At 43.7% G+C, this 26,308-nt stretch overlaps 1 protein-coding gene across 2 annotated transcripts; it reads right to left on the reverse strand.

Annotated features, from left to right (window-relative positions):
• Nucleotides 1-120: 120 nt before the first annotated feature.
• C1QTNF4 (C1q and TNF related 4) lies at nucleotides 121-24,512 on the reverse strand. 2 transcript variants are annotated; one of them, XM_056526560.1, is made up of 2 exons: nucleotides 24,389-24,512; nucleotides 121-4,312 (listed from the first exon to the last, which is right to left on the reverse strand). In XM_056526560.1, the coding sequence occupies exon 2, from the start codon at nucleotides 4,309-4,311 to the stop codon at nucleotides 3,217-3,219; it is 1,095 nt and encodes a 364-aa protein (XP_056382535.1). In that variant the 5' UTR covers nucleotide 4,312; nucleotides 24,389-24,512; the 3' UTR covers nucleotides 121-3,216. The 2 variants fall into 2 exon arrangements, with proteins under 2 accessions (XP_056382535.1, XP_056382534.1); XM_056526559.1 differs by lacking the exon at nucleotides 24,389-24,512 and adding an exon at nucleotides 24,198-24,326.
• Between the last annotated feature and the right edge of the window lie 1,796 nt (nucleotides 24,513-26,308).

Here is a 26,308-nt window from a genome sequence, read left to right on the forward strand (position 1 = left end):
AGAAGTGTTCATTAACAAGTTTAAGTACCTGCTGGCATCAGAAGCCATCCTCCCAGAGGAAGCATTACCCCGATCTGCATAAACATACACTGTTAATGACATTTTAAAACGACACACATGGGAAATAGAAAATGATTTTATTCTCTTGTTCCCCTAGTATTACATGTATAGAATGTTCTGCATTGCTTCAGTGTATCTTACACCTACCATGTGTCAGGAGGACCTTCTTTCCATTGCATTCCTTATTTCAATAAGATGACTATGGACATAAAGTAGATTCACCATTCCACTCATGCAGAACACAGGTTTTACACATGCTCACTGACACATAGATGAACGGTGCAAATAACAGTCTCGTAAATGGAGATAAAGACCAATGTCTAACAGATTCTATCAACACATAGTTGCAAGCAGAGTGGATTTAAAGCAGAACTCCACACAAAAAAATAGAAAATATTTAGGTGTTACTATACTTAAAGGGGTTATCTAGTTTTGCAAAATGTATCCCCTATCCAAAGGATAGGGGATAAGTGTCAGATCGCCTGTCAATCTGCACGGTGCCCTGGCTTTCCCCATGCACGGAGAAGGGGTAGGCACACGCCCTCCATGTATCTCTCCAGGAGAGATGAATCTCTGTACTCATGTATCTCTGGCTCTGTCATAGAGCTGACTGGGGGGCGTATTGACCACTGCTTTGTGCGGTGGTAGACACTGCTGTGTGCATGTGGAGAGCCGGGGTGCCAGGCAGGAGATTGCAGGGGGTCCCGGCGGCCGGCCCAACCACGATCTGACACTTATTCCCTATCCTTTAGACTGGACTACTCCTTTTAAAGCGGGTCTTCCTGTATTTTAATATTTGTGGGAAATAACATTCTGATTGCTGGAGGTCTCTTGAGAAGTTCCCCCTCTACAGTTGTGGTCTGGCTGTGCAGAGAATTGTAGTGCTACTTTGTTTAGGTGAATGGGGCTGCGTTGAAGTTACCTGCACAAACAGTGCTTGATGGGGTTGGCCAGGATTAGAAAATTACTTTTTTATAGAATAGCACCACACATGTCCATTGGTAATTGTGTTTAGTATTGCAGGTAAGCTCAATTAAAGAGTACCTGTCATTAAGTAAAACTTTTGCTATGTTATTCCTTATTTAATGTTATGCCTATTTGCCATATATCTTTAAAAAAAAATCAATCTTTCCATCAGTTTTTTATCTTTGAAAAATTGGCCACTAGGGGTCTCTGTTCTGTAGCATTCAGCAGGCCCTGCATAGCCCTCGGACTTGTTCTGGACTGGCACAAGTCCGAACTCCGGAAGTGCTGGTGGGGCGGACATGAGCGCGGCTTTGCATATCTATCGCTCCATGTCTAGAGGAAGAGTGGTGCAGTTGCCCATAGCAACCAATCAGATTGCGTCTTTCATTTTTCCCAGGCCTCTCTAAAAATGAAAAAGTCTGGTTGCTGTGGGCAACCACCACTCTCCCTCTCTGCTCCGCACAGGTTTTGATCTCCCATAATACCTCTTTACTTGGTGGCAGGTACTCTTTTTAAAGAAAATGGGTCAGAGTTGCAATACCACAAAAAACCTGAAAGTTGTGGCGCTGTTGTTGGACAACTAATGCTGTTGTCCATTCTGGGGACATGTCTGTGTCTTGGTAGCCATTTCCCAACCAATTTGTAAATTATGGCATATCCTAGCAATATGTCATACTTACTTATCTTTAAAAAAAAAAAAAAAGGAGGGGGGGGGGGGGGAGGAAACAGATGCCAAAAATAGGAAGCTGAGATACAAATATATTGTTTGTTGGGTTTCTCCACTAGGACATAGATGGAACTCTGTTTACAAGAGATTAGTTCCATAAAATAGAAAATTGTGCTAAGTCAGATAAGAAAAAGTAACCATGCAGAGCCAATATGTTATTAGGTGGGAAAAAAAATACTGGTGGATGCAGTGCATCTTCCATCTTATAAGGCAGGCACAGTGACCGCAAAAGCAGCTACACACTGATGCACCCAGCCAACTAAGTTTTCTGGACCCTTTAAAGTATGACTCTTTAAAGGATCATTGCCATTTTACCATTTCTATACCCCTTTTAAGTAAATGTGGCTGGCATGTTGGGAGATAGCTGAGGGTTCCCATTGACACTTCAAAATTTGCATGTTAAAGAGGGGACAATGACAAGTGACCCCCCCCCTCACCCCCAAAAATTTAGATTTTACTGTCATAAAATAGCTTAGGGTGCTCTGATCTCACATCTATTTACAATTTCACCTACATAAGCCCTCCCATTCCTGAGATATGAGGGTGTATAGTTTGTCTGACAATTCAGGGAATCAGTCAGATGTCAGATGATGGGCAGGGTTACACAGTCAGGGGTGTGTGAATGCTTTATAAACATCCCCAGAGTGTATAATGTCACCTATTACCAGATAGTCACTCCCATTATTAACATTAAGTTCCCGCACATCTGACTGATTCCCTGAATTGTCAGACAATTATAAACCCTCGTACCTCGAGCTATAAACCAGCATATCAAGAAACTGTAAAAAGGTGTGTCATCAGGGCACCCTACATTATTACATCAGAATGCAATCTTATTTTCGGGGAGTTGACCACATGTCCACTTAAAGGTGGCCATAACTGCCAGATGTAAAAAGGACTTATGTTTCTACAGCTCATACCTTTTAGGATACACAATTTGCCTGTTTTTGTTAGTACTTTCATCAAATAGTATGTTAGAAGAGGAAGCCATTGTCTAATTAAGGATGACAATAAAAGGTACTTCTAGTTGTAGGAAATGCTTACTGTGAGCACTTAAGATGACCCTAAATGGTCAGAATATCTGGTCCAATATATTGTGTCACATCTACCTAACTTCTACTAAATTCGAGGTCCTGGTTGGCTAATAACATTCACACCTGTTTACTGTACCCTAAGGAGTGAACCTATTTGAGTAATCCCTTGCTGGTGGTTATTTAAAACTGTATGCATTCGTAAGGTCAATGTTTAAGAAAATATAGGTGACATGTGCTTCAGTATGTGCTATCCTATTACACTGAGCAGTGCTACAAACAAAATTATGAGTGACATTTGGGTGAATATAACTCAATAGTATGTGCTTTTTGTCTCTGTGGCACCATGTGTGCCTAGGCCACCCATTTTTTAATTCAGCCTCGTATACTGGTCATAGTCTGGCACTGTTATTGTACCCATCGTGGTACCTATCAAATCTTAGTAATTATTTCTGGTTTAGGGTTTGTTTCTATATTTTGCTTTGAGGGTATCTCAGGATAAATCAGGAATCCAGTGAAAGTAATATATTTTCCATGATTGCTGTAGGCCCCGTAGCCATCGTGTGCATGGCTATAGAGCCAAACTGTGTCTCCAGGTTGTATTGACAGCATCACACTTTGGCTCTGCATTTCACGTTTTTTAGAGTGGCTGTCATCATAAATCATGGCCTGGACTTCATTCTGGTTCTTCATCAACTTGACAGACATGGTTTTATAAGGCATTTTCCCTATGGTAAAAGAAAAGTAATATGCTCCAGCCAAGCGACAATGAAATTCTCCAGAGGATAGGTTGAAGTCTTTCCCAATGTTAACAAACTCAGTGTCGAAGATGATTGCTTGATGCTGAACCTTATTGTCCTCTGACCCAACAAGACTTTCGGTTCGGGCAACTGAAAAAGCCGACCTAGGGTCTGTGTTAATGGGTTGGTCGCCACTCACTGTGTACTTTTTGTATACTTCATTCTGTTCTGAGGAGCCTTCTGTAGATGTAATTGAGTTTTGTGAGTTTTGCACTTTGTAGCCATCATTGCCACTCTGGAAATAATAGGATGTGTCAGGGTAGATCAAATAGCCATTGAAGGTTGTATAAGGTCCAACATTGCTGTAGAGTGCATATTTAGGGTCACCATGAAGCCGAAGCCAAACCGTGTCTCCATAGTCAAGCTGCAACATTGCACTCTGACTGGCAACTTTTCTCTCTTTGTGGTGATGCTCATCATAGACAATGACCTGAACTTCATTCTTGTTCTTCATCAACATGACTGAAAGGTTTTTCTTAGGGAACTTTCCAACGGTGAAGGAGAAATAATATGCTCCTGGAATACGGCATCTGAAAATACCTTGTTTGGGGTCAAAATCTCCTCCAATATTTACATTCACTTTGTCAAAAGTGATAACCATTTCAGGCCCCCCTTCCATACTGGTCGTACGGGCGACAGAGAAGGCAGAGCGAAAATCTGTACCAAAGGCCACCGGAGAAAAGAGAAGGAGATGAGCCCATATTCCGAGAAAACTTGACGCAAACATTCTAGATGATGCAAAAAGAAAAAATAAGAGGTTATTCTTCAACCAGAAGCAGATGGCTACCTCAAATCTATTAGCACTAGAAGAGTAAGTAACAATATTTAACAGTTAAAAAACTATCTGAGGAATGATATTGTTAATACTTATGAGCATATATCAGGTCATCATGCATATTATGTACTATGGATCCATAGACGTTCCAATGTCACCATGAGTGTGGGTGTACACCTTTCTAAAAGCAATGCAGGATTAAACGGGTACTCCGCCCCTAGACATCTTATTCCCTATCCAAAGGATAGAGGATAAGATGTCTGATCGTGGGGGTCCCGCCGCTGGGACCCCCGTGATCTCTTTCATTTAGAATGCTGGGTGAGGGCAGCGGGGGTCATGACGTCACAACCACACCCCTCGTGACTTCACGCCACACCCCCTCAATGGAAGTTTATGGGAGAGGGCGTGGCTGCCGCCACGACCCTCCCATAGCCTTGCATTGAGGGGGCATGGCATGACATCACAAGTGGTGTTAGATCCCAGTTAGAAACTTCTGCTTTTATACCTCTCCTGTTCTAGGACGTATACACTGTACATTTTCCATACAAACATATCTGTAGACCATAGGCACAGCTTATGGGTCCTGGCCCACCTCTTCCATGTGACATTTATACTATTAGAGTATTTATAAATTGTAGATGGGTCTTTGAGCCCACTAAGGCACCAGAGCCTAGTTGTTACCTGTACATCTGTACCCTCTGTAGCTGTCTATAGACAATAGAAATGTAAAGGTGGTAGATATAACATATGACTCATTATATTAGCAATTACGTTCTGCATTTTACTGTAATATGCATTCAAGTTTGCAAAATTCAGTCTAATGAGATTATAATCATAAACCAGTATTTTTGAAAAATTACCATCAGTATTCATTGCTGTTCTATAGTATTCAGTTTCTATACAGGGGCGAACACAGACAGCAGAGGGCCCCTGTGCAAAGAATGTGCCTGGGCCCCCCCCCCCCCCCCCCCCCATCCTTCATATGTCACTTGCTCACAGGGGCTCCCACCCATATCAGTTGCTCAGGAGGACCCCCCCAAACATCAGTTGTTAATTATTTATTAAAGGGGTACTCCGCCCCTAGACATCTTATCCCCTATCCAAAGGATTGCTGCAGTCCCGCTGCTGGGAAGCCCCGGGATCGCCGCTGCGGCACCCCGCCATCATTACAGCACTGAGCGAGTTCGCTCTGTGCGTAATGACGGGCGATACAGGGGACGGAACAGCGTGATGTCATGGCTCCGCCCCTCCTGACATCACTGCCCGTTCCCTTAATGCAAGTCTATGGCAGGGGGCGTGACGACCGCCACGCCCCCTCCTATAGACTTGTATTGAAAGGGGCGGGCCGCGAACTAACGATGCTCCAGCCCCTGTATTGCCCGTCATTACGTGCAGAGCGAACTCGCTCTGTGCTGTAATGATAGCGCAGTGCCACAGCGGGGATGCCAGGGCTCCCCATCAGCGGGACCGCGGCGATCTGACATCTTATCCCCTATCCTTTTGGATAGGGGATAAGATGTCTAAGGGCGGAGTACCCCTTTAAGGCCCCCATATTCTGCAGCTCATTCAGGCCCCCTTATTAGGTAGCAGTTTCCCCACATTAGGTAGCAATTTCCCCACATTAGGTAGCATAGATTCCCCACATTAGGTAGCATAGATTCCCCACATTAGGTAGCAGTTTCCCCACTTTAGGTAGCATAGATTCCCCACATTATGTAGCATAGTTTCCCCACATTAGGTAGCATAGATTCCCCACATTAGGTAGCATAGATTCCCCACATTAGGTAGCAGTTTCCCCACATTAGGTAGCATAGATTCCCCACATTAGGAAGCAGTTTCCCAACATTAGGTAGCATAGATTCCCCACATTAGGTAGCAGTTTCCCCACATTAGGTAGCATAGATTCCCCATTAGATAGCATAGTTTCCCCACATTAGGTAGCATAGATTCCCCCATTAGATAGCATAGTTTCCCCACATTAGGTAGCATATTTTCCCCACATTAGGTAGCATAGTTCCCCACATTAGGTAGAATAAATTCCCCACATTAGGTAGTAGTCTCCCCCCACATAAGGTAGCAGTTTCCCCACATTAGGTAGCATAGTTTCCCCACATTAGGGAGTAGTTTCCCCCACATAAGGTAGCAGTTTCCCCACATTAGGTAGCATAGATTCCCTACATTAGGTAGCAGTTTCCCACATTAGCTAGCATAGCCTCCCCCAACACACAGAGACACACACATGGACACACTTACCTGGCCTGTGCAGTGCTTCTTCGCTTCGGTGGCGGCACATTAGGTAGCATAGTTTCCCCACATTAGGTAGCATAGATTCCCCACATTAGGTAGCATAGATTCCCCACATTAGGTAGCAGTTTCCCCACATTAGGTAGCATAGATTCCCCACATTAGGTAGCATAGATTCCCCACATTAGGTAGCAGTTTCCCCACATTAGGTAGCATAGATTCCCCACATTAGGTAGCATATCCCCCCCCACATTAGGTAGCATAGTTCCCCACATTAGATAGCATATATCCCCCCATTAGATAGCATAGTTTCCCCACATTAGGTAGCATAGATTCCCCCATTAGATAGCATAGTTCCCCCACATTAGGTAGAATAAATTCCCCACATTAGGTAGCATAGTTTCCCCACATTAGGTAGCAGTCTCCCCCACATAAGGTAGCAGTTTCCCCACATTAGGTAGCATAGTTTCCCCACATTAGGTAGTAGTTTCTCCCACATAAGGTAGCAGTTTCCCCACATTAGGTAGCATAGATTCCCTACATTAGGTAGCAGTTTCCCACATTAGCTAGCATAGCCTCCCCCAACACACAGAGACACACACATGGACACACACATGACACACTTACCTGGCCTGTGCAGTGCTTCTTCGCTTCGGTGGCGTCAGCGCTTCTTCTCTCCCGTGGCGGCCTGACAAGTGACGTCACTGACATCCTCCTGTGCGGGTCTGCGGAGGTACGTCACTTGCGCGACGTCCCTCATCATACCCGGTCGGCCAGCTGCAGACTCACTGTCTAAAGTGCCAGGGCCAGACTGTGGGTAAAAACCAGCCCTGGAAATGATTGTATACCAGCCCCACAGCACTGTGTCATTGTGCCAGCCAAGGGCTGCCGAGCACAGGCGCATCACTTTGCAAGGCTATATATATATATATATATATATATATATATATATATATATATAGGCTCCCCTCCCCCTTACCACCCTCTATGAATAGACTTATCCCCCCCCCTCCTCCTTCAGGCAGGTATTTTGACAGGCACCTCCCCCTTTTCCACCCTCCAAAGATAGCTCGATCTCCCCCCCCCCCTTTATGCAGGTGACTGCCCCCCCCCCCCCTCTTTCACTCCCACTTCCTATTTTGCAGCACAATTTTAAAAAATGAAAAACAAACAAATAAAAGCTAAAACAACAACTTAATTTCCACCATACCCACGCAGAGCCACTCGAACCGGCGCAGTAACGTCTGTGTCATCGAGTAGGTGGCGTGATGATGTCATATCATCGCGCCGCCTGTGCCGTGATGCGAACATCCTGGCTTCTTCATAGTAGGTTAGTGGACTGAGTGGTGGAGCTGGGAGCTTATAGCCGCCACTGCACACAAGGTATTGATACAAGTGCTAGAGTGAGGCAGCGGATTGTGCAGCCGAGGATGTGCCGGCCACTGCCGGACTATGGGGCATGTGGCCTACTGGGAATTTTACCGGTATCCCGGTAGGCCAGTCTGGCACTGTAAAGTGACCGCTGTGCTATTATGTGCTGCGGCCGCTTTAGTACAGTGAGCAACGGCGGACAGCGCCGCTGCTCATATGTGTGTTGTGTGAGAGGGCCCCTGTGCAGCAGAACCGGCTGCACAGGTGATATGTCCGCCCCTGATTCTATAGCTTCCTAACCCTGTCCTCTCTAAGGGTCTCTCATAGATAACACAGACTGCCCTGCGGTCATCACTGTAGAATAGGGAGTTAACATATTAGGAGGGAGTTATTCCTAGGCTACGAGGGATTCTGTTTAAGGGGCTGTCCAGGCATACCCATGAATTAGAACCTGACCCGTGCATGACACTCATTGGGCATCAGGAGGTTACCACTGCATCTGTGATACCCAGTATGTTTGTAATTATGCCCCTCTGTGCTGATATCAGAGTACGCCTGGTCGACCCCTTTACCTCTTCAATAGCCAGCCAACCGAAATCTTATCATTAACCCCTGTATTGCCCAAGCTCATGAGGAATGTAACTATTAAATGGCTATTTTCATCACAGAAAGTGATAGGGTATATCTAGTATATGTTATTACTTTCTATTGGGTGGGAGGCTGACTCCTGAGATTAAAGGCTCTCCCAGCCACCAGCTGTGCAGCTTGACCTTTTTTAAATCAGACTTTAGAACCCTAGACCACCACATATGTAACTAAAAACTCTTTACTGCCATAGATCACAAGGGTTGTAACCCTTAAAGGGGTTGTCTGATTGCGTGGGTCCCACCGCTGGGGACCCCCGCAATCTCCCTGCTGCACCTGGCGTTCGTTCATAGAGCGTCCGGTGCAGCTCCAGAGGCTCGTGACGTCATGAGCACGCCCCCTCAATGCAAGTCTATGGGAGGGGGCGTGGCCGTGAAGTCACAAACCTCCGCCCTGCATCGCCAGTCGTCCGGCACGGAGCAAAGTTCATCGGATATCTGAGGTGCCGCAGCCGAGATCGTGGGGGTCCCCAGCAGTGGGACCCCTGCGATCAGACATCTTTAAACTTTTCACTATCCTAGACTACCTGGAATTGTACCAAACATTGCAAGGAAAATTAAGACTATTTTTTTCTGGGGAAATGGCAGAAAACACTGTGTTGTTTTTTTTTCTACAGTTATTAATTAATTAATTTATTTATTTACATTTGAGAGAATATGACTTGTGGGTAAGCTGGTGAAAGGAGCCCACATGGTAATTTTGCACAGGGCCCCTCAGTATCCACCATTGTCTTCCATTTCTAAGTAACATGTCGATGTAAACAGCTCCTTGTTTTCCTGGCTCTAGATTTTATATACGGTTTTCTTCCTAACTCAGTGATTCGTGTTGAGACTACGTGTTTGAAGACCTATGATCAAAGGCAGTACACCCCATGTGAGTTGCCGGCAGCGGCAGACATTCAAGGGAGCGGGGAGGGAGGTGTACAATGTCTCCAAGGCAACAAGAGGAATAGAGGGGTCTCTCTTTTACGGTTATAGGAGAAGAGCCAGGAAAATATGTTCAGGATTGTAAGGAGAACAACCTCTGCAGTCATTGCTAAGCCTGGATCCTCTTACAGATCCTTTCTCCTGACATTCAAGGAGAATATTGTGTCTATGTTTCCTGGGCTCATTGAGGGATTAGATCATGCATCTGAATGGTGTTCCACTTGGCTCTGAGTTACCACTTGGCAGTATCATGATTTACAGACAGTTCAAGTTCATTAGATGGGAAGTATGGAAACAAATAGTACAAAACATCCTGTGTTGTACGATACATGCCGGATAGCAGAGACAGAGATACTGTAGATTGAAGCTCCTGTGCCCCCAACACAAAGTCTGTACAAGACAACTCAAACTTAGACGTTCAATAGAGCTGTAAGGCAGCAGGTAGAAAACAAATTAACATTCAGGGGTGCACTTAGGGGGAAGGAGGTACTATTTTTTTAAGAATCCATGTTAAATGATACAAGCATCTGTGGTTTCCCGGTACCGTATTTCATACGTTACCTTTGTAGAGGTCCCCATAGTCAGAGTCCCTAGGAACATCGGGGTCCCTCTCCTATAGTTAGCCCCTTGTCACCCCTCAGTTAGTCTATGACCGTATAGAAGTTTTTATAAATGTAAGTATAGATATATGTATATATTTAGTTGCCTACCTGTTCAGGGTAGCAGGACCTGCGGGTCACGTGATTAGGTTAGAACTCTATGGTTTTGCTACAGGACCTTTGGAGGTTCCCGTGACGTGTTCACCGATAATGCAATGTAACGGTGAGTGACAGTTGTTATGGACCAATCCAAAACGGCCAGCTCCTGCCATATAAGGGAGCTGCGCCATCTTGATCGCTCTCTTGGGTTGCTGACTCTGGAAGAGGTAGGACCTCCGCAGCTTACAAGACGAGTTACTAGGCCAAAGCCTTGCGGCCTCGGCCTCTAACATAGCGGATAGACTAAGCAATTCCCCGCTACCCACCGCAAGATCACTGGACCTAAATACACCCTTAAATCCAGCGGATCTATGCTACAAAATCTCTGAGAAGCTAAATTGAGCTTATCTGATCCCAACCGACTGTCATCGCTGCTCAGCCACATCTGCAGAGACTCTGTTATCTGGACTGTTACTATTGCTGCATGTACAGAAATTCTTCAGTAAAAGTTCCAGCAAGTTTTCAGTTAACAGTGGTTGTGGACAATCCTTTATTTCTGCATCACCTATTGCTCTTGGGAAGGGTGGCAATAGGCCTGTCAAGATTACAGTATTTAACCCTCACCCTGGCATCACGAGTGACAAGGGTTAACAGCGTCCTTTATTATCCCGAACAGCAACACCCTAACTACCCTACACCCCACAAGGCTTGCCACAAAATCCGCCACCACACATCCAATATTTTATTATTTAACCCAATAATTGTATGCGGGGAAACTGGGGATTTGGAACTTAGCAATAGTGTTGCTCGCGAATATTCGCAATGCAAATTTTATTCGCAAATATCGCATATTCGCGCATTTGCGAATATTCGCGAATATAGCGCTATATATTCGTAATTACGAATATTCGTTTTATTTTTATTTTTTTTCACAGTGCACATCACAGTGATCATCCCTCTCTGCTTCCAGCTTGTGTGATGTAAAGAAGGCTCTAATACTACTGTTTGAGACTGGTGCGCGAATTTTCGCTTATTTTAATTTTTGATTATGCTAATTTTCGCATATGCTAATTTTCGCATGTGCGCATTTTCCGCATATGCGAAAATAGAGCGCGAATATTACGAATATGCGAATTTAGCGAATATATGACGAATATTCGTCCATATATTCGCGAAATATCGCAAATTCAAATATGGCCTATGCCGCTCAACACTACTTAGCAATGGGAAATTAAAGGTGATTTCCAGGCAAAATTGAATGTTGACTTTTCCTCGGATTAGGCCATATATAGCTGATTGGCAGGGTGCAGACATCCAACACCCCCACTCATCAGCTGCCACAGCTCATCCAAAAATGTGTCATGTAGTAAGTATGTAGAAAGTATTAGAGAGACTTTAGCCACTTCCACAGTAGGTGCCAATGTATTTAAAAACACAACCCACCACCAACAAGTCTAAAGGCTTATTGGGAGACCAGGGTGTGATACGAGTTGGAGACACACATTAGGAGAGTACTGCTCTAAATGGTTTTACTTACATGCCAATAAAGTACTGGTATAAAGCCTCATATAAGCAAATATTTACAGTGTACATGGTAGCAGTAAAGCTGAAAAGCTTGCCATGTAACATCATTTAATTAAATTTTGTAAGCCATTAACCCCTTAAGGACTCAGGGTTTTTCCGTTTTTGCACTTTCGTTTTTTCCTCCTTACCTTTTAAAAATCATAACCCTTTCAATTTTCCACCTAAAAATCCATATTATGGCTTATTTTTTGCGTCGCCAATTCTACTTTGCAGTGACATTAGTCATTTTACCCAAAAATGCACGGCGAAACGGAAAAAAAAATCATTGTGCGACAAAATCGAAAAAAAAACGCCATTTTGTAACTTTTGGGGGCTTCCGTTTCTACGCAGTGCATATTTCGGTAAAAATGACACCTTATCATTATTCTGTAGGTCCATACAGTTAAAATGATACCCTACTTATATAGGTTTGATTTTATTGCACTTCTGGAAAAAATCATAACTACATGCAGGAAAATTTATACGTTTAAAAATGTCATCTTCTGACCCCTATAACTTTTTTATTTTTCCACGTACGGGGCGGTATGAGGACTAATTTTTTGCGCCGTGATCTGACATTTTTATCGGTATGATTTTTGTTTTGATCTGACTTTTTGATCACTTTTTATTCATTTTTTTATGTTATAAAAAGTGACCAAAATACGCTTTTTTGGACTTTGTAATTTTTTTGCGCGTACGCCATTGACCGTACGGCTTAATTAATTATATATTTTTATAGTTCGGACATTTACTGCGATATATTCGGCGATACCACATATGTTTATTTATTTATTTTTTTACACTGTTTTATTTTTTTTATGGGAAAAGGGGGGTGATTCAAACTTTTATTAGGGAAGGGGTTAAATGACCTTTATTAACACTTTTTTTTTACATTTTTTTTGCAGTGTTATAGGTCCCATAGGGACCTATAACACTGCACACACTGATCGCTCATCCTGATCACAGGCGTGTATTAACACGCCTGTGATCAGCATTATCGGCGCTTGACTGCTCCTGCCTGGATCTCAGGCACGGAGCAGTCATTCGTCGATCGGACACCGAGGAGGCAGGTAAGAGCCCTCCCAGTGTCCGGTCAGCTGTTCGGGACGCCGCGATTTCACCGCGGCGGTCCTGAACAGCCCGACTGAGCAGCCGGGATACTTTCAGTTTCACTTTAGAAGCGGCGGTCAGCTTTGACCGCCGCTTCTAAAGGGTTAATACCGCACATCGCCGCGATCGGCGATGTGTGGTATTAGCCGCAGGTACCGGCCGTTGATTAGCGCCGGGACCGTCGCGATATGATGCGGGATCGCGGCGCGATCCCGCTTCATATCGCGGGAGGCGGAGCAGGACGTAAATATACGTCCTGCGTCGTTAAAGGGGTACTCCGGTGGAAATTTTTTTTTTTTTTTTATCAACTGGTGCCAGAAAGTTAAACAGATTTGTAAATTACTTCTATTAAAAAAATCTTAATCCTTACAGTTCTTATTAGCTGCTGAATAATACAGAGGAAATTCTTTTCTTTTTGGAACATCACGCCCCCTCCCATAGACTTGCATTGAGGGGGCGGGACGTGACGTCACACGGGGGGCGGATTCGTGACGTCATGATACTCCGGCCCGTGGTCATAATGCTTCAGACTCCGAGCCTCCAGTGCTGCGTGGAGCTCACACAGGTGGGTGCTGCATGAGAGATTGCGGGAGTCCCCAGCGGCGGGACCCCTGCGATCAGACATCTTATCCCCTATCCTTTTGGATAGGGGATAAGATGTCTTAGGGCCGGAGTACCCCTTTAATGATATGTAAACAACGAAGGCCATGGAAGGAAGCTCATTCAGGCTGCTCATGGTAAAACAAGCAACATGCGGCCTAGCACCCTTTAAAGGCCTTCATGAGGGAAGGTCGCACCGGTCCGAGGATTATAGTGTGGGGTGGCATAATGTACAGTAGCTCTAGACTTTATTCCAGGTACATTAACAGCTTGGCGTTACATTGATTTCTCTAAAGTATTCCAGGAGCCATTTTTCAACACAACAATGCCAGACCGCATGTTGCTCATGCTTGGCCTAAACATGCTACCAAGGCCTGCAGCATCTCCAGACTTTGTCCCATCTGGGTTGTCATTCCTCAGGAAAGGTTATTTTTGTTTCCCTAAGCCATATGTAAAAAAGAAAATTATATCCCCAAATAACCCCTTTAACTGCATTATAATTTTTGTTGGTATTGTCGATTAGATCTAATACAGGGGTCAAGTCCTGGGAAAAAAAGTGTGGGAACTCACCCAAAATTTCCAGTTAAAGGGGTACTAGACATCTGATCCCCTATCCAAAGAATTGGAGATATGATGTCTGATCCCGGGGGTCCCAACGCTGGGGACCCCCACGTTCTCCCTGCTGCACCCGGCATTCGTTTAGAGCATTGGGTGCAGCGCCGGAGGCTCGTGACCTCATGCTCATGGCCCCTCAATGCAAGTCTATGGGAGGGGGCGTGACGGCTGTCACGCCCCCTCCCATAGACTTGCATTGAGGGGGCATTACTGTGACATCACAAGCCTCTGCCCCGCATCACCAGTCATCCCGAACGGAGCCCCATGATCTGACATCTTATCCCCTATACTTTGGATAGGGGATAAGATGTCTAGGGGCGAAGTACCCCTTTAAGGGCTGGTCCTGCAGGATTCCTGCTAATGGGAACTGCGTTCCTGCTGTGGAAAAAGTGCAGGAACTACGTTCCCATGAGTTCCTGCAGGACTTGAGCCCTGATCTAATATGTCATGTTTTAATCTTTCCATGAGAAATAGACCCTAGAGACAAGTACATAGCTGCAAAGTCCCCTCCTTACAGAATTGTCTTTTGCTGGATCTTAGTATCAGATCTTGGGTCCAGAACATGATCCTCTAGTAATCTAGGGCAGTGGTCTTCAACCTGCGGACCTCCAGATGTTGCAAAACTACAATTCCCAGCATGCCCGGACACCCGTTGGCTGTCCGGGCATGCTGGGAGTTGTAGTTTTGCAACATCTGGAGGTCCGCAGATTGAAGACCACTGGTCTAGGGGGTAGGCTAGCCCATCCCTGAAGGAACATACGGGGGGAGATTTCTCATAACCTGTGCAAAGGAAAAGTTGCTCAGTTGCCCATAGCAACCAATCAGCTCACTTCTTTCGTTTTTAACAAGGCCTCTGCAAAATGAAAGAAGCAATCTGATTGGTTGCTATGGGCAACTGGCCAATTTTTCCTGTAGACAGGTTTTGATAAATCTTCCCCACTGTTGTTAGGGGGTGGGGGTGTAGTTTTGGGGGTTGCCGTTCATGCCGTTACAGAGGCTGTGACTGTGCAGGATTATACAGATGTCGCCACGTGCAATTTGGAACTTGTTTCTTATTTTTCACAGAATGTTCTAAGACATTGTTCTCTTATTCAATGTGAAAACAATAAAGCATTCTGGAAAATCTAGTGTGTTCACGTTACACATGTGGTTTTCATAAAAAAAAGTTCTGGGAACAATTAAGCAAAATTAGAAAAATCTGGGACCCCAAGAATTGTATTTAATGGGTTTGTATATCAAATCTAAGGAATCCTTTGTCTTTCAGACTTTCCTCTCTTCTAGTGTTTTATGACATCTGCTCCTATCATCATTCTCTTTAAAGGGGTACTCCGGCCCTGAGACATCTTATCCCCTATCCAAAGGATAGGGGATAAGATGTCTCACCGCGGGGGTCCCGCCGCTGGGGACCCCCGCAATCTTGTACTCGCCACCCACCTGTTTGCGAGTGCGAGCTCACAAACAGCCGGGTGGCGACCACGGGGCTGGAGTATTGTGACGTCATGACTCTGCCCCCGTGTGACGTCACCCCCGCCCCCGCTATGCGTCACAATTGCATAGCGGGGGGTGACGTCACACGGGGGCAGAGTCGTGGCATCACAATACTCCGGCCCCGTGTGATGTCACCCCCGCTATGCAAGTCTATGGGAGGGGGGTGTGACGGCCGTCACGCCCCCTCGCATTGACTTGCATAGCGGGGGCGGGGGAGGGGGGGATGACGTCACACGGGGGCAGAGTTGTGACATCACAATACTCCGTCCCCGTGTGATGTCACCCCCGCTATGCAAGTCTATGGGAGGGGGCGTGACGGCCGTCATGCCCCCTCCCATTGACTTGCATTGCGGGGGCGGGGGGTGACGTCACAGGGGGGCGGAGTCGTGACATCACAATACTCTGGCCCTGTGGTTGCTACCCGGCTGTTTGTGAGCTGACACCGTAGCGTGCAGCTCAAACAGGTGGGTGGCGAGTACAAGATTGCGGGGTTCCCCAGCGGCGGGACCCCCACGGTGAGACATCTAATTCCCTATCCTTTGGATAGGGGATAAGATGTCTCAGGGCTGGAATACCCCTTTAACCCTCCTTCCATCCATCACACCCTTCCCATTCTTCTACATCTCCTTCTTTAAAGTGGTAGCAGAGTTCTAAATGTTTGCCTTCACTGACAGAAAGAAGAGATCTTGAATGCATGGTCCTGGGGTTTAAAGGGGAACTCTGGCATTAGACTTTTTTTTTTTAATCATACCCAGGTTGCCAACAATAAGACAAAAAATAAATAAATAAATAGACTTTTGGTTTTAATATCTGCAACCTGGGTGGGTTAAAAAAAAAAAAAAAGTCTAACACCAGAGTACCCTTTAATGCCTCTGGTTGCTTTCATTTACAATAAAATTGTTGGAACAACCACTAGGGGGAGCTCACTGAATAGAGATTTTGAGAGCTCTCTGCAGAAATTCTCTGCCATTCACACACAGCAGTTTGAGGCAGTTTTTCAAGCCACAGCCAGAAGTGGATCCAGCATGAAAAAGTACTGGTTGGTTCTACAAGCAGCCAGAATTTTGGAGCTCTGTATCAGAAAAAAGGAAGCTCTGACCACTATAATTATTTAGGCAGATGTTAATTCTTTTTGCATAGTCTCAGAATTTTACATATAGAACAATGTAATTCAATTATAGATATAGAACTCATTAGGGTTATAGGTTGAACTTGATGGACTCTGGTCTTTTTTCAACCTTATGAACTATGTTACTATTCCAGTAGTAGGGGAGGGAATTAAGACATCAGCTATATTGTTACAGGTTTCTTATAATCTCCTGCTCCGGCATATATTAAAGTCTTTCCAGTTTGCAGGATCAGCAGGTCATGCATGAATCCTGTATTCCTATCACAAGGTCCGCACTACATGATGTTCCTCCCCGCGGAGACCTTAAGTCATTCTGATTAATGGCAGCAGGATAACTGCATCTTAACATTTTGCTTGGCTGAGTTAGCAAAGCCAACATCTGTGCTGTCCTACCTGCACTAATAAAGACTTATCAAGTAGATGTAAGACACCTAGCAGGTTAAATGTTAGGGCCCAGACAGAGCTGCAACCAGGGTCGTAACTATGGGGGTACAGGGGTAGCCCTGGGGCATAAGGGGGCTACAAAGCACATCTGCCCCATAAGAGACCAGATTTATGATTGGCACATGGGGCCCTGTTGTAGATTTTGCATTGGTGCCCAGAAGCTACAAGTTATGCCTATGGCAGCAACCCATCAGAAGTTAAATATAACCATTCTTCAATATTGACAAGAAGAGATGATCCTGCTCTTGCAGGTAAAAACTAGGTTTTATTGGCACCCAACCACAGGAAACATGACTAAGAGCGCAGTGTTTGGCGCTTGAAACGCGTTACTTCTGTCCATGTTTCCTGTGGTTGGGTGCCAATAAAACCTAGTTTTTACCTGCAAGAGCTGGATCATCTCTTCTTGTCTATTTGCTTGTGGCCGACACAGTCCGGTGTCGTAGATCCACTGCTCCATCTGTCCGAGCTGGGTGAGCTGGAGCTCTCTCTCTGTCCACATTCTTCAATATTCTACTATATTCTACAATATTAAAACTGTGGTCCTATAACCTCAGATGTTTGTAGACACTGCTTACGGTGCCTTGACAAATAAAAAGATGTAAAGGGCTTATTCACACTTCAGGAAGTATCTACATAAGTTACATATTTTTTATTGAAAAAAACTGAAACAATGTATTTAAATTATTTTATTCACAATGCTATCTTTTTTAATTATTATTGTTATTATATGAAATTTTTTGTGTTGCTGTTTATTCCAATAGGCAGCACGTTTCCGCAGATCTGTATTAGCACCATTAATAGCCCATAGATGTAAATGAACTGAATTTAAAAACACATTTTGCTTTCATTTCCCCTTCAGCAGTATCACCAGAAACAGTAAAAAGCAAAATACAGAACCAAAAATGGAACAAATGTATGTGTAGTTGGTATTTTCACAGGGAACGTTGTCCTGTGGAGGGAGCGGCCGTCTCTGTTCCAGCTTTTACTCAAGCAGGGTCATACGCAGAAACCAAAGGTTTCCCTAGCAAAACCCAAAACAGCCCTCACCTGAAAGTGTGTGTGTGTGTGTGTGTGTGTGTGTGGGGGGGGGGGGGTTAGGGTTTACATGACTATAGAAATTCCTTTTTTCGGCTTGTTTGCAACCATGGACCTTATCAGTGACATCAGATCGAAGAAAGTCTTGAGTGATCCATTGTAGCATATGATGGGCAATTGACCATGAATACATGTCTGTAAAGTTTACTGTTTTGTGCCGCGGCCATAACAAATTTATTGTACAGCTTTTCACCACTACAACTCCCAGCATGCCCTGACAGCCAATAGATGTCAGGGCAAGCTGGGAGTTGTAGTGGTGAAACAGCTGGAGGCACCCTGTATAGATGAACTAAGGGCGGAAGTCGGCTCCCCATCAGGCATCATTGACGTCTGCCTGCTAGGGAAGTCTTCCTGGTAGTGAGCACACTACCAGGCAGACAAAAAGGCATTTTTTATATAGTAAGATAGATGGGCAATAGGCAGGGACAGAAAAAAAAAAGGATGTTGGGAGCTACCCTTTAAGGGGCTCTTCACTGTATTCTGGTTTAATGAACCAGAGATTGATAGGGGTTCTTTTACATGGATAATTTTTTTCCCTTAATGTTACAATTTTTAAAACCTGTAAAGACTATGTAGCCAAAATAGCGGCACTACATGTAGAAATACCCTACATGTTACTGTTTCCAACATGGAATCTGCACCAATTTCCATCTTAAAAACTATAAGCTTTTACTCTAAGTTAAAGGGGTACTCCGGTATAAAACATTTTTTTTTTAAATCAACTGGTGCCAGAAAGTTAAACAGATTTGTAAATGACTTCTATTAAAAAATCTTTACTCTTCCAGTTTTACTTTCTGGCATCAGTCCATTTAAAAAAAAAAGTTTTCCACCGGTGTAAACTGTAACTATAGAAAGTGCAATGGTTAAGATTGTACCCAGACACTAGAGCCAAGGGGCCCAAAAAAATCTCACTGCCCCATATGCCCAATACAAAAAAAAAAAAAGGTTATAAGTGGGGGACCATGTCGCAGATTTTTTTTATTGAGGCCCAGTAAGATATATGATGGAACAGATTTGTTAACAGTACCTTAAAGGGGTATTCCTGTGAATTTTTTTTTTTAATTAACTGGTGCCAGAAAGTTAAACAGGTTTGTAAATTACTTTTATTTAAAAAATCTCAATCCTTCCAGTACTTATCAGCTGCTGTATGCTTCAGAGAAAGTTGTGTAGTTCTTTTCAGTCTGACCACAGTGCTCTCTGCTGACACCTCTGTCCATGTCAGGAACTGTCCGAAGCAGGAGAGGTTTGCTATGGGGATTTGCTCTGACAGTTCCTGACATGGACAGAGGTGTCAGCAGAGAGCACTGTGGTAAGACAGAAAAGAACTACACAACTTCCTCTGAAGCATACAGCAGCTGATAAGTACTTAAAAGGATTAAGATTTTTTAAAAGAAGTAATTTACAAATCTGTTTAACTTTCTGGAGCCAATTGATATGAAAAACCTTGTTTTCCACCGAAGTACCCCTTTAAATTCTATGCTAATGCTTGTCTAACTGTATGCCATCTCTTGGTAAACTTATTTTAGGCACTCCCCTTTTCCAATACACTACTTTCCTCTTTTTCATTAAGCAGTGCCCCCTTGGTTAACAATGAGCTAAAAAAGTGTATAAAACAATATATTTTGCAGACAGCATATTTGTCATAAATTTGACAAGTAAATCTGCTACTTTGCGTTTTAATATGTCCCCGTCTCAGTATCTCTCCTTGCGTCATTGAGTGGAAACATTACAAACATTCCTCTACTCTTCTTTCACATAGCATAACATTTGTAATACACAAGATAAATAAACTTACTTGCTTTCGTTTTGACAGGCAGATGTAGTTTTACCGTAGGGATATCTGTAAAGCGGGTAAAATAAGTACTGAACCCGTCACCATTTTTCTGACTAAATATATTTACAAAGGAGCTTTTGGCATGAAATTTTCACCAAATGTTGGTAATGACACCTTCTAGACACCTCCTGTATGGATAAACTAGTCGCATACATTTCTGTGGTGGGATTTTGGCCCATTCTTCCACACAAACTTCAAATCTTGAAGGTTCTGTGGGCCTCGTCTATGAATCATGATCTTCAGTCTTTACATAGATTTTCAATGGGATTTAAGTCAGGTCGTTTCATCTTCATCATCCTGGTAGATGGCAGCAGATTTTTGTCAAGAATGTCTTGGTAAATTTGCCCATTCATCCTTCCTTCAATTATGTGAAGTTTGCCAGTACCATTTGCTGAAAAGCCGCCTCACACCACAATGTTCCCACCTCTAAACTTCACTGTTGCTATGGTGTTTTTAGAGTGATGTGCAGCCATTTCTCCTCCAATCATGGTGTATATTATGACATCCTAACAGTTTCATTTTGCTCTCATCTGACCACACTATATTCTCCCAGTATTTCACTGGCTTTTCCAAATGTTGTGCAGCAAACTACAAACAAGCTTCAACATGCTTTCATTCAGTAAAAGAGCCTTGTGTGGTGAGTGTGCGTACAGGCTATGGCAGCGGAGTACATTTTCTTTGAGACAACAGTTCCTGCTAATTCCAGGTCTTTTTGAAGCTCCCCACGTGTCCTTGGCTCTTGGACAACTTTTCTGATTCTTTACCCTCCTCTGTCAGAAATCTTAAGAGGAGCACCTGGTCGAGGCAAATTTATGGTGAAATGATTGTCTTTCCACGCCGTTATGATGGCCCCAACAGCGCTCACTCAAGTTTAGAAATGCACGTGTAACCAACGCCATAATTTTGTTTTGCAACAATTAGGTTGTGAAGGTCTTCATACGGCTCTTTGCTTTTACCCCCCATGATGAGATTGGTGTGTCTTGTGTGACACCTTGGCAATGAGACCTTTTTGTAGGCATCAGTAGGGACTGAACCATCTGATATTAATTTGCACTGCCAAAGGGACTGGATTGCTTTTTAATTACTGATAGATTCAAGCTGTTGTCTAGGCTTTCCATGCCTTTTTGCACCTCATTTTTCTTCATGTGTTCAAAACATTTTTTTTCACATTACACACAACTTAATTTCTGAGCTGCATCATTTTGGTTTCTTTGTATGTTTAGATTACTTGGGTTGTTTCCAACATCTGGTTAAAATTTGATGTCAATAACACCTTTGGAAATATATTTAGTGTGAAAAATGTTGTTCAATACTTATATCACCTGCTGTATGTATGTATGTGTATGTCTTTCCTGGTTAGTAGATAACCTGCACTTAGAACTGTTCCCCAAAGACAAAAGTGGAGGCTAAGATTGATTGTCCATGTTAAATTATGAAAGAGCCTTTGTTTCCCATAGGAGATAAGCAGCAGCTAGTAGAGTAGAGGATGGCAGATGCTTATGTCCCTCTTCCCTTTGGAATATAGATGTAGAACATACATGTTTATGGTGAAGTCGGGTCTCCGGCTGACACCTGTCTTAAGTATATGGCTGTCTCTGCATTATCCTAAAATCAGTTCAGGACCATGCACTGCTTCAGATAATAAAGCCTAAAAAGAGACGGCTTGTTATCATTGCTGCTGTGTCATGAATTATCCATAACCTCTTCTTTTACATATTTACAGTGGTCCCTCAAGTTACAATATTAATTGGTTCCGGGACGACCATTGTATGTTGAAACCAGAACTCTATGGAAACCTGGTAATTGGTTCTGAAGCCACCAAAATGTCATCCAAAAATAGGAAAAAGTGAGGATTAAATAGAAATAAGTAGATAACTAACATAGATAAAGCAAATTCTTACATATAAAAGTAAGAAAGATCTGCTGGGAGCTGTAAATCACTGTCTATTTCAGTGTTTCCCATCCAGGGTGCCTCCAGCTTTTGCAAAACTACAACTTCCAGCATGCCTGGACAGCCAAAGGCTTTCCAGGCATGCTGGGAGTTGTAGTTTTGCAACAGCTGGAGGCACCCTGGTTGGGAAAGACTGGTCTATATAGAGGACAGGAGCTTCTTCAGGGTCTACAGTGCACGCAAAATGTAGCCGCCCTTACCTGTGTCCAAAGGAGCAGCTAACCCTGGCACAGGTAAAGAGTAAAACAGAACATGTAATACCTCCCTGTAATGTAGCGAGGCGCTACCAGTCAGTCAGTGCATGCACTTCAGTAGTAGAGGTGTAAATGTCCATTCTAATTGGTCAGTTCTTCCGGCCATTGACACTTTTCACAGATCTGGGCTGTCCGTACATTGTATGTTGAGTCTGGTTTCAAGTTACAATGGTCCAGAAAAGACCATTGTATGTTGAAACTATTGTATGTTGAGGCCATTGTAAGTTGAGGGATCACTGTATTTCACAAAGGGATCGATGCCCACATTGGTTAGGCTGCATTCACACCACGTTTTTTACATACGGTGCCGGATCCGGCGGGGGGAGGGGCAAACCGGGCGATCCCGTACCCCAGCTCAAACAGTGACTCCGGTCGGCTCATTCTTGAACCGTATGCGGTTTCCTGACCGGACCTAAAACCGTAGTATACTATGGTTTTAGGTCCGGTCCAGAACCGCATAGGGATCAAAACTGAGCCGACCGGAGTCACCGTTTGACTCCGGTCGGCTCATTAAAGTAAATGGAGTCACGGGCTGATCCGGCTGGGGTACGGGAGCGCCCGGTTTGCCCCTCCCCCCGCCAGATCCGGCACCCGTATGTAAAAAACGTGGTGTGAATGCAGCCTTATATATCTAAATATTATACACTGGCATGTACATTCAAGTAACCTGTGGTACATGGATGCCACAAATATTCACCTACTACAAATATGGATGCAGCAGAGCACAATATGACATTTGACACATCTTATGATCATATGCCAAAGCATTATCTTTGCTTTTACATAGGACTGCCAATAAGACCTACAATATTATCCAAAAGGATTGCATGTGAGAGCAAGCCTTAGGCTCCTGTACATTAAAGGTTTAGGCTAGCGGTCTTCAAACTGTGGCCCTCCAGATGTTGCAAAACTACAACTCCCAGCATGCCCGGACAGCCGTTGGCTGTCCGGGCATGCTGGGAGTTGTAGTTTTGCAACATCTGGAGGGCCACAGTTTGAAGACCACTGGTTTAGGCGGTCACTTAATAAAAAAGCTCTTCTTACTAGAGGCCTCAGTAGGTAAAATCAAAGCCAACTACGCAATTCCACAGAACGCAACATACCCAATATATTCCGGTCTGACAAAAGCCAAAAAGACAATCCTTTGGCTTCCACTGGGTAAACAAGTGTCTTTGGGTACATATATGTGCCCGGAACTTTCCATGTACGCACAACCAAAGTGCACGTCTAACGCAGTCTCAAAAGAGACAGTTCTGAAACACTTGGATGTAGCAGAGCTGAACTGTACATTCTGTATGCACCAATGTAATGAATGTCTTCTATAATTGTGTTACTTGTAGTCTTATAGAAAGCCACTAATAAGTAATAAAAGGTGACAAACTCAACTCTGCAGCATTGTTAGATGACACATCATATAATGAATAAATATTATCTAGCACATCTAGTGTATATTAAACCGGCTGGTAAAATGACATGTCGCCTTTGCAGAAACGTATGCCATGGCGGCAGCCAAGACAGATTTAACCCTTGCTGCCACCATATGTCTTCTTCACTCATGTTATAGTGTAATGCTCGGTGTCACAATTATCCATTCTCATTAGGAAAATCTTGTAGAAAAGGAAAGCGTCTGGGACCTTATCCCCTGGGGGAAGACTTCTCCGTAATGTAAGATGAGAGATGACATGTGGAAAACCAGTAGGGCAAGGGGGGGACCTAAAATCAATGCCACAACTCTACAGAGAAAATGTCTTTCTAGCAAGCTGGGAGTTAGGAAAATGGGGTGATGAGAGGGTGAGAGCTGCTACAATAGATAACAGTATAAAAAAGCTAAAAAAGCTGAAAATATAGAAAAACATTGGCATTAAGGGCACCTGCTATGATGAGATGGGGCTCTCGGTGCAGGTGCTGCAGAAGCCATTGATCCATTCGGGCATCATCTTCATATCTCTCTCCCTACCCCCATTGTTTATCACAGACACGTTACCTGATAATACCTGCACCAGCTGCATCCTACAGTGCCCTTCTCCACCCCTGGCACCCCCACCTTCCCTTGTGTACCTACCTGCTCAGATGCTGGCTGTCACTTGTCTTCTGCCTGTATCTCTACATAGGAGACATAGGAGGATTTGGTGCAGGGCTATGGAGGGGGAGCTGGAGGGGAGAGGGGGCAGTGAAGGGGGATCCACATGTGCAGAGCACAAAATCATGGACAGGTAGTAAAGCACTGGATTTCCATCACTTCTCCAGAGGCACGTAAGCTGTATTGATCCTATTGGAAAAATACAGCGTACTGTGAATGCAAACTGTGAAAATGTACATTCTGAAATGTGAAAAGCTGACTATAAACAGAGCGATTTCTTCATCCCACAATGTTACTTGTAAACTACTAAATAATGTATTAATCCAGCACAAAATACATACCATCAGCCCAACATATACACAGAAGCACAAGATAGGTACAGACAGCACTATATGCATATACAGTTAAAAATTATATACACAACATAATATACAGTCATGGCCGGAAATGTTGGCACCCCTGAAATTTATCTAGAAAAGGAAGTATTTCTCACAGAAAAGGATTGCAGTAACACATGTTTTGCTATACACATGTTTATTCCCTTTGTGTGTATTGGACCTAAACCAAAAAAGGGAAAAAAAAAATAAGCAAACTGGACATAATGTCACACCAAACCCCAAAAATGGGCTGGACAAAATTATTGGCACCCTTAACTTAATATTTGGTGGCACACCCTTTGGAAAAAGTAACTGAAATCAGTCGCTTCCTATGACCATCAATAAGCTTCTTACACCTCTCAGTCGGAATGTTGGACCACTCTTCCTTTGTAAACTGCTCCAGGTCTGGAAGGGCTCCTTCTCCCAACAGCAATTTTAAGATCTCTCCACCGGTGTTCAATGGGATTTAGATCTGGACTCATTGCTGCCACTTCAGAACTCTCCAGTGCTTTGTTGCCATCCATTTCTGGGTGCTTTTTGACGTATGTTTGGGGTCATTGTCCTGCTGAAGGACCAAAGATGTCGGACGCAAACCCAGCTTTCTGACACTGGGCTGTACAGTGCGACCCAAAATGCGTTGGTAATCCTCAGATTTCATGATGCCTTGTACACATTCAAGGCACCCAGTGCCAGAGGCAACAAAACAACCCCAAAACATCATTGAACCTCCCCCATATTTCACTGTAGGTACTGTGTTCTTTTCTTTGTAGGCCTCATTCCGTTTTCGGTAAACAGTAGAATGATGTGCTTTACCAAAAAACTGTCCACGAGATGTTTTCCCAGAAGGATTTTGGCTTACTCAAGTTCATTTTTGCAAAATGTAGTCTTGCTTTTTTATGTCTCTGTGTCAGCAGTGGGGTCCTTCTGGGTCTTCTGCCATAGCGTTTCATTTCATTTAAATGTCGACCGATGTTTTTTCCCCCAATTCTTCAATAAACGTCCTTGAGTTACATGATTAAAAAAAATCACATGACAAATAAATAAATTAAACACCTATTCGAATACACACTATTTAAAAAAGATGCCACACAAAACAGCTTTATGGAGGAGAAAAATAAGCGCAGTTTTTTATGTGGCATTTCTTTCAGACTGAAAAAACCCAGCTAAGCAAAAGTTGTGCCTGTTTGTAACCTTTCATTAACCCCTTAAGGACCCGGCCATTTTTTGCACATCTGACCACTGTCACTTTAAGCATTAATAACTCTTAGATGCTTTTACTTTTCATTCTGATTCCGAGATAGTTTTTTCATGACATATTCAACTTTATGTTAGTGGCAAAATTTCGTTGATACTTGCATCATTTCTTGGTGAAAAATTCCCAAATTTGATGAAAAATTTGAAAATGTTGCATCTTTTTAAACTTTGAAACTCTCTATTTATAAGGAAAATAGACATCCCAAATAAATTATATATTGATTCACATATACAATATGTCTACTTTATGACTGCATCATAAAGTTGACAT

Source organism: Hyla sarda, chromosome 6, assembly GCF_029499605.1.
Source record: "Hyla sarda isolate aHylSar1 chromosome 6, aHylSar1.hap1, whole genome shotgun sequence".
NCBI lineage: Eukaryota > Metazoa > Chordata > Amphibia > Anura > Hylidae > Hyla > Hyla sarda.

Excerpts from the sequence above, each read along its gene's own strand:
- C1QTNF4 (XM_056526559.1), bottom strand. The coding sequence starts at position 24,244 with ATGGCTTCTGCAGCACCTGCACCGAGAGCCCCATCTCATCATAGCAG. Across the intron at positions 4,313-24,197 it reads GCCCCATCTCATCATAGCAG|AATGTTTGCGTCAAGTTTTC; the intron begins GTGCCCTTAATG and ends TGCATCATCTAG.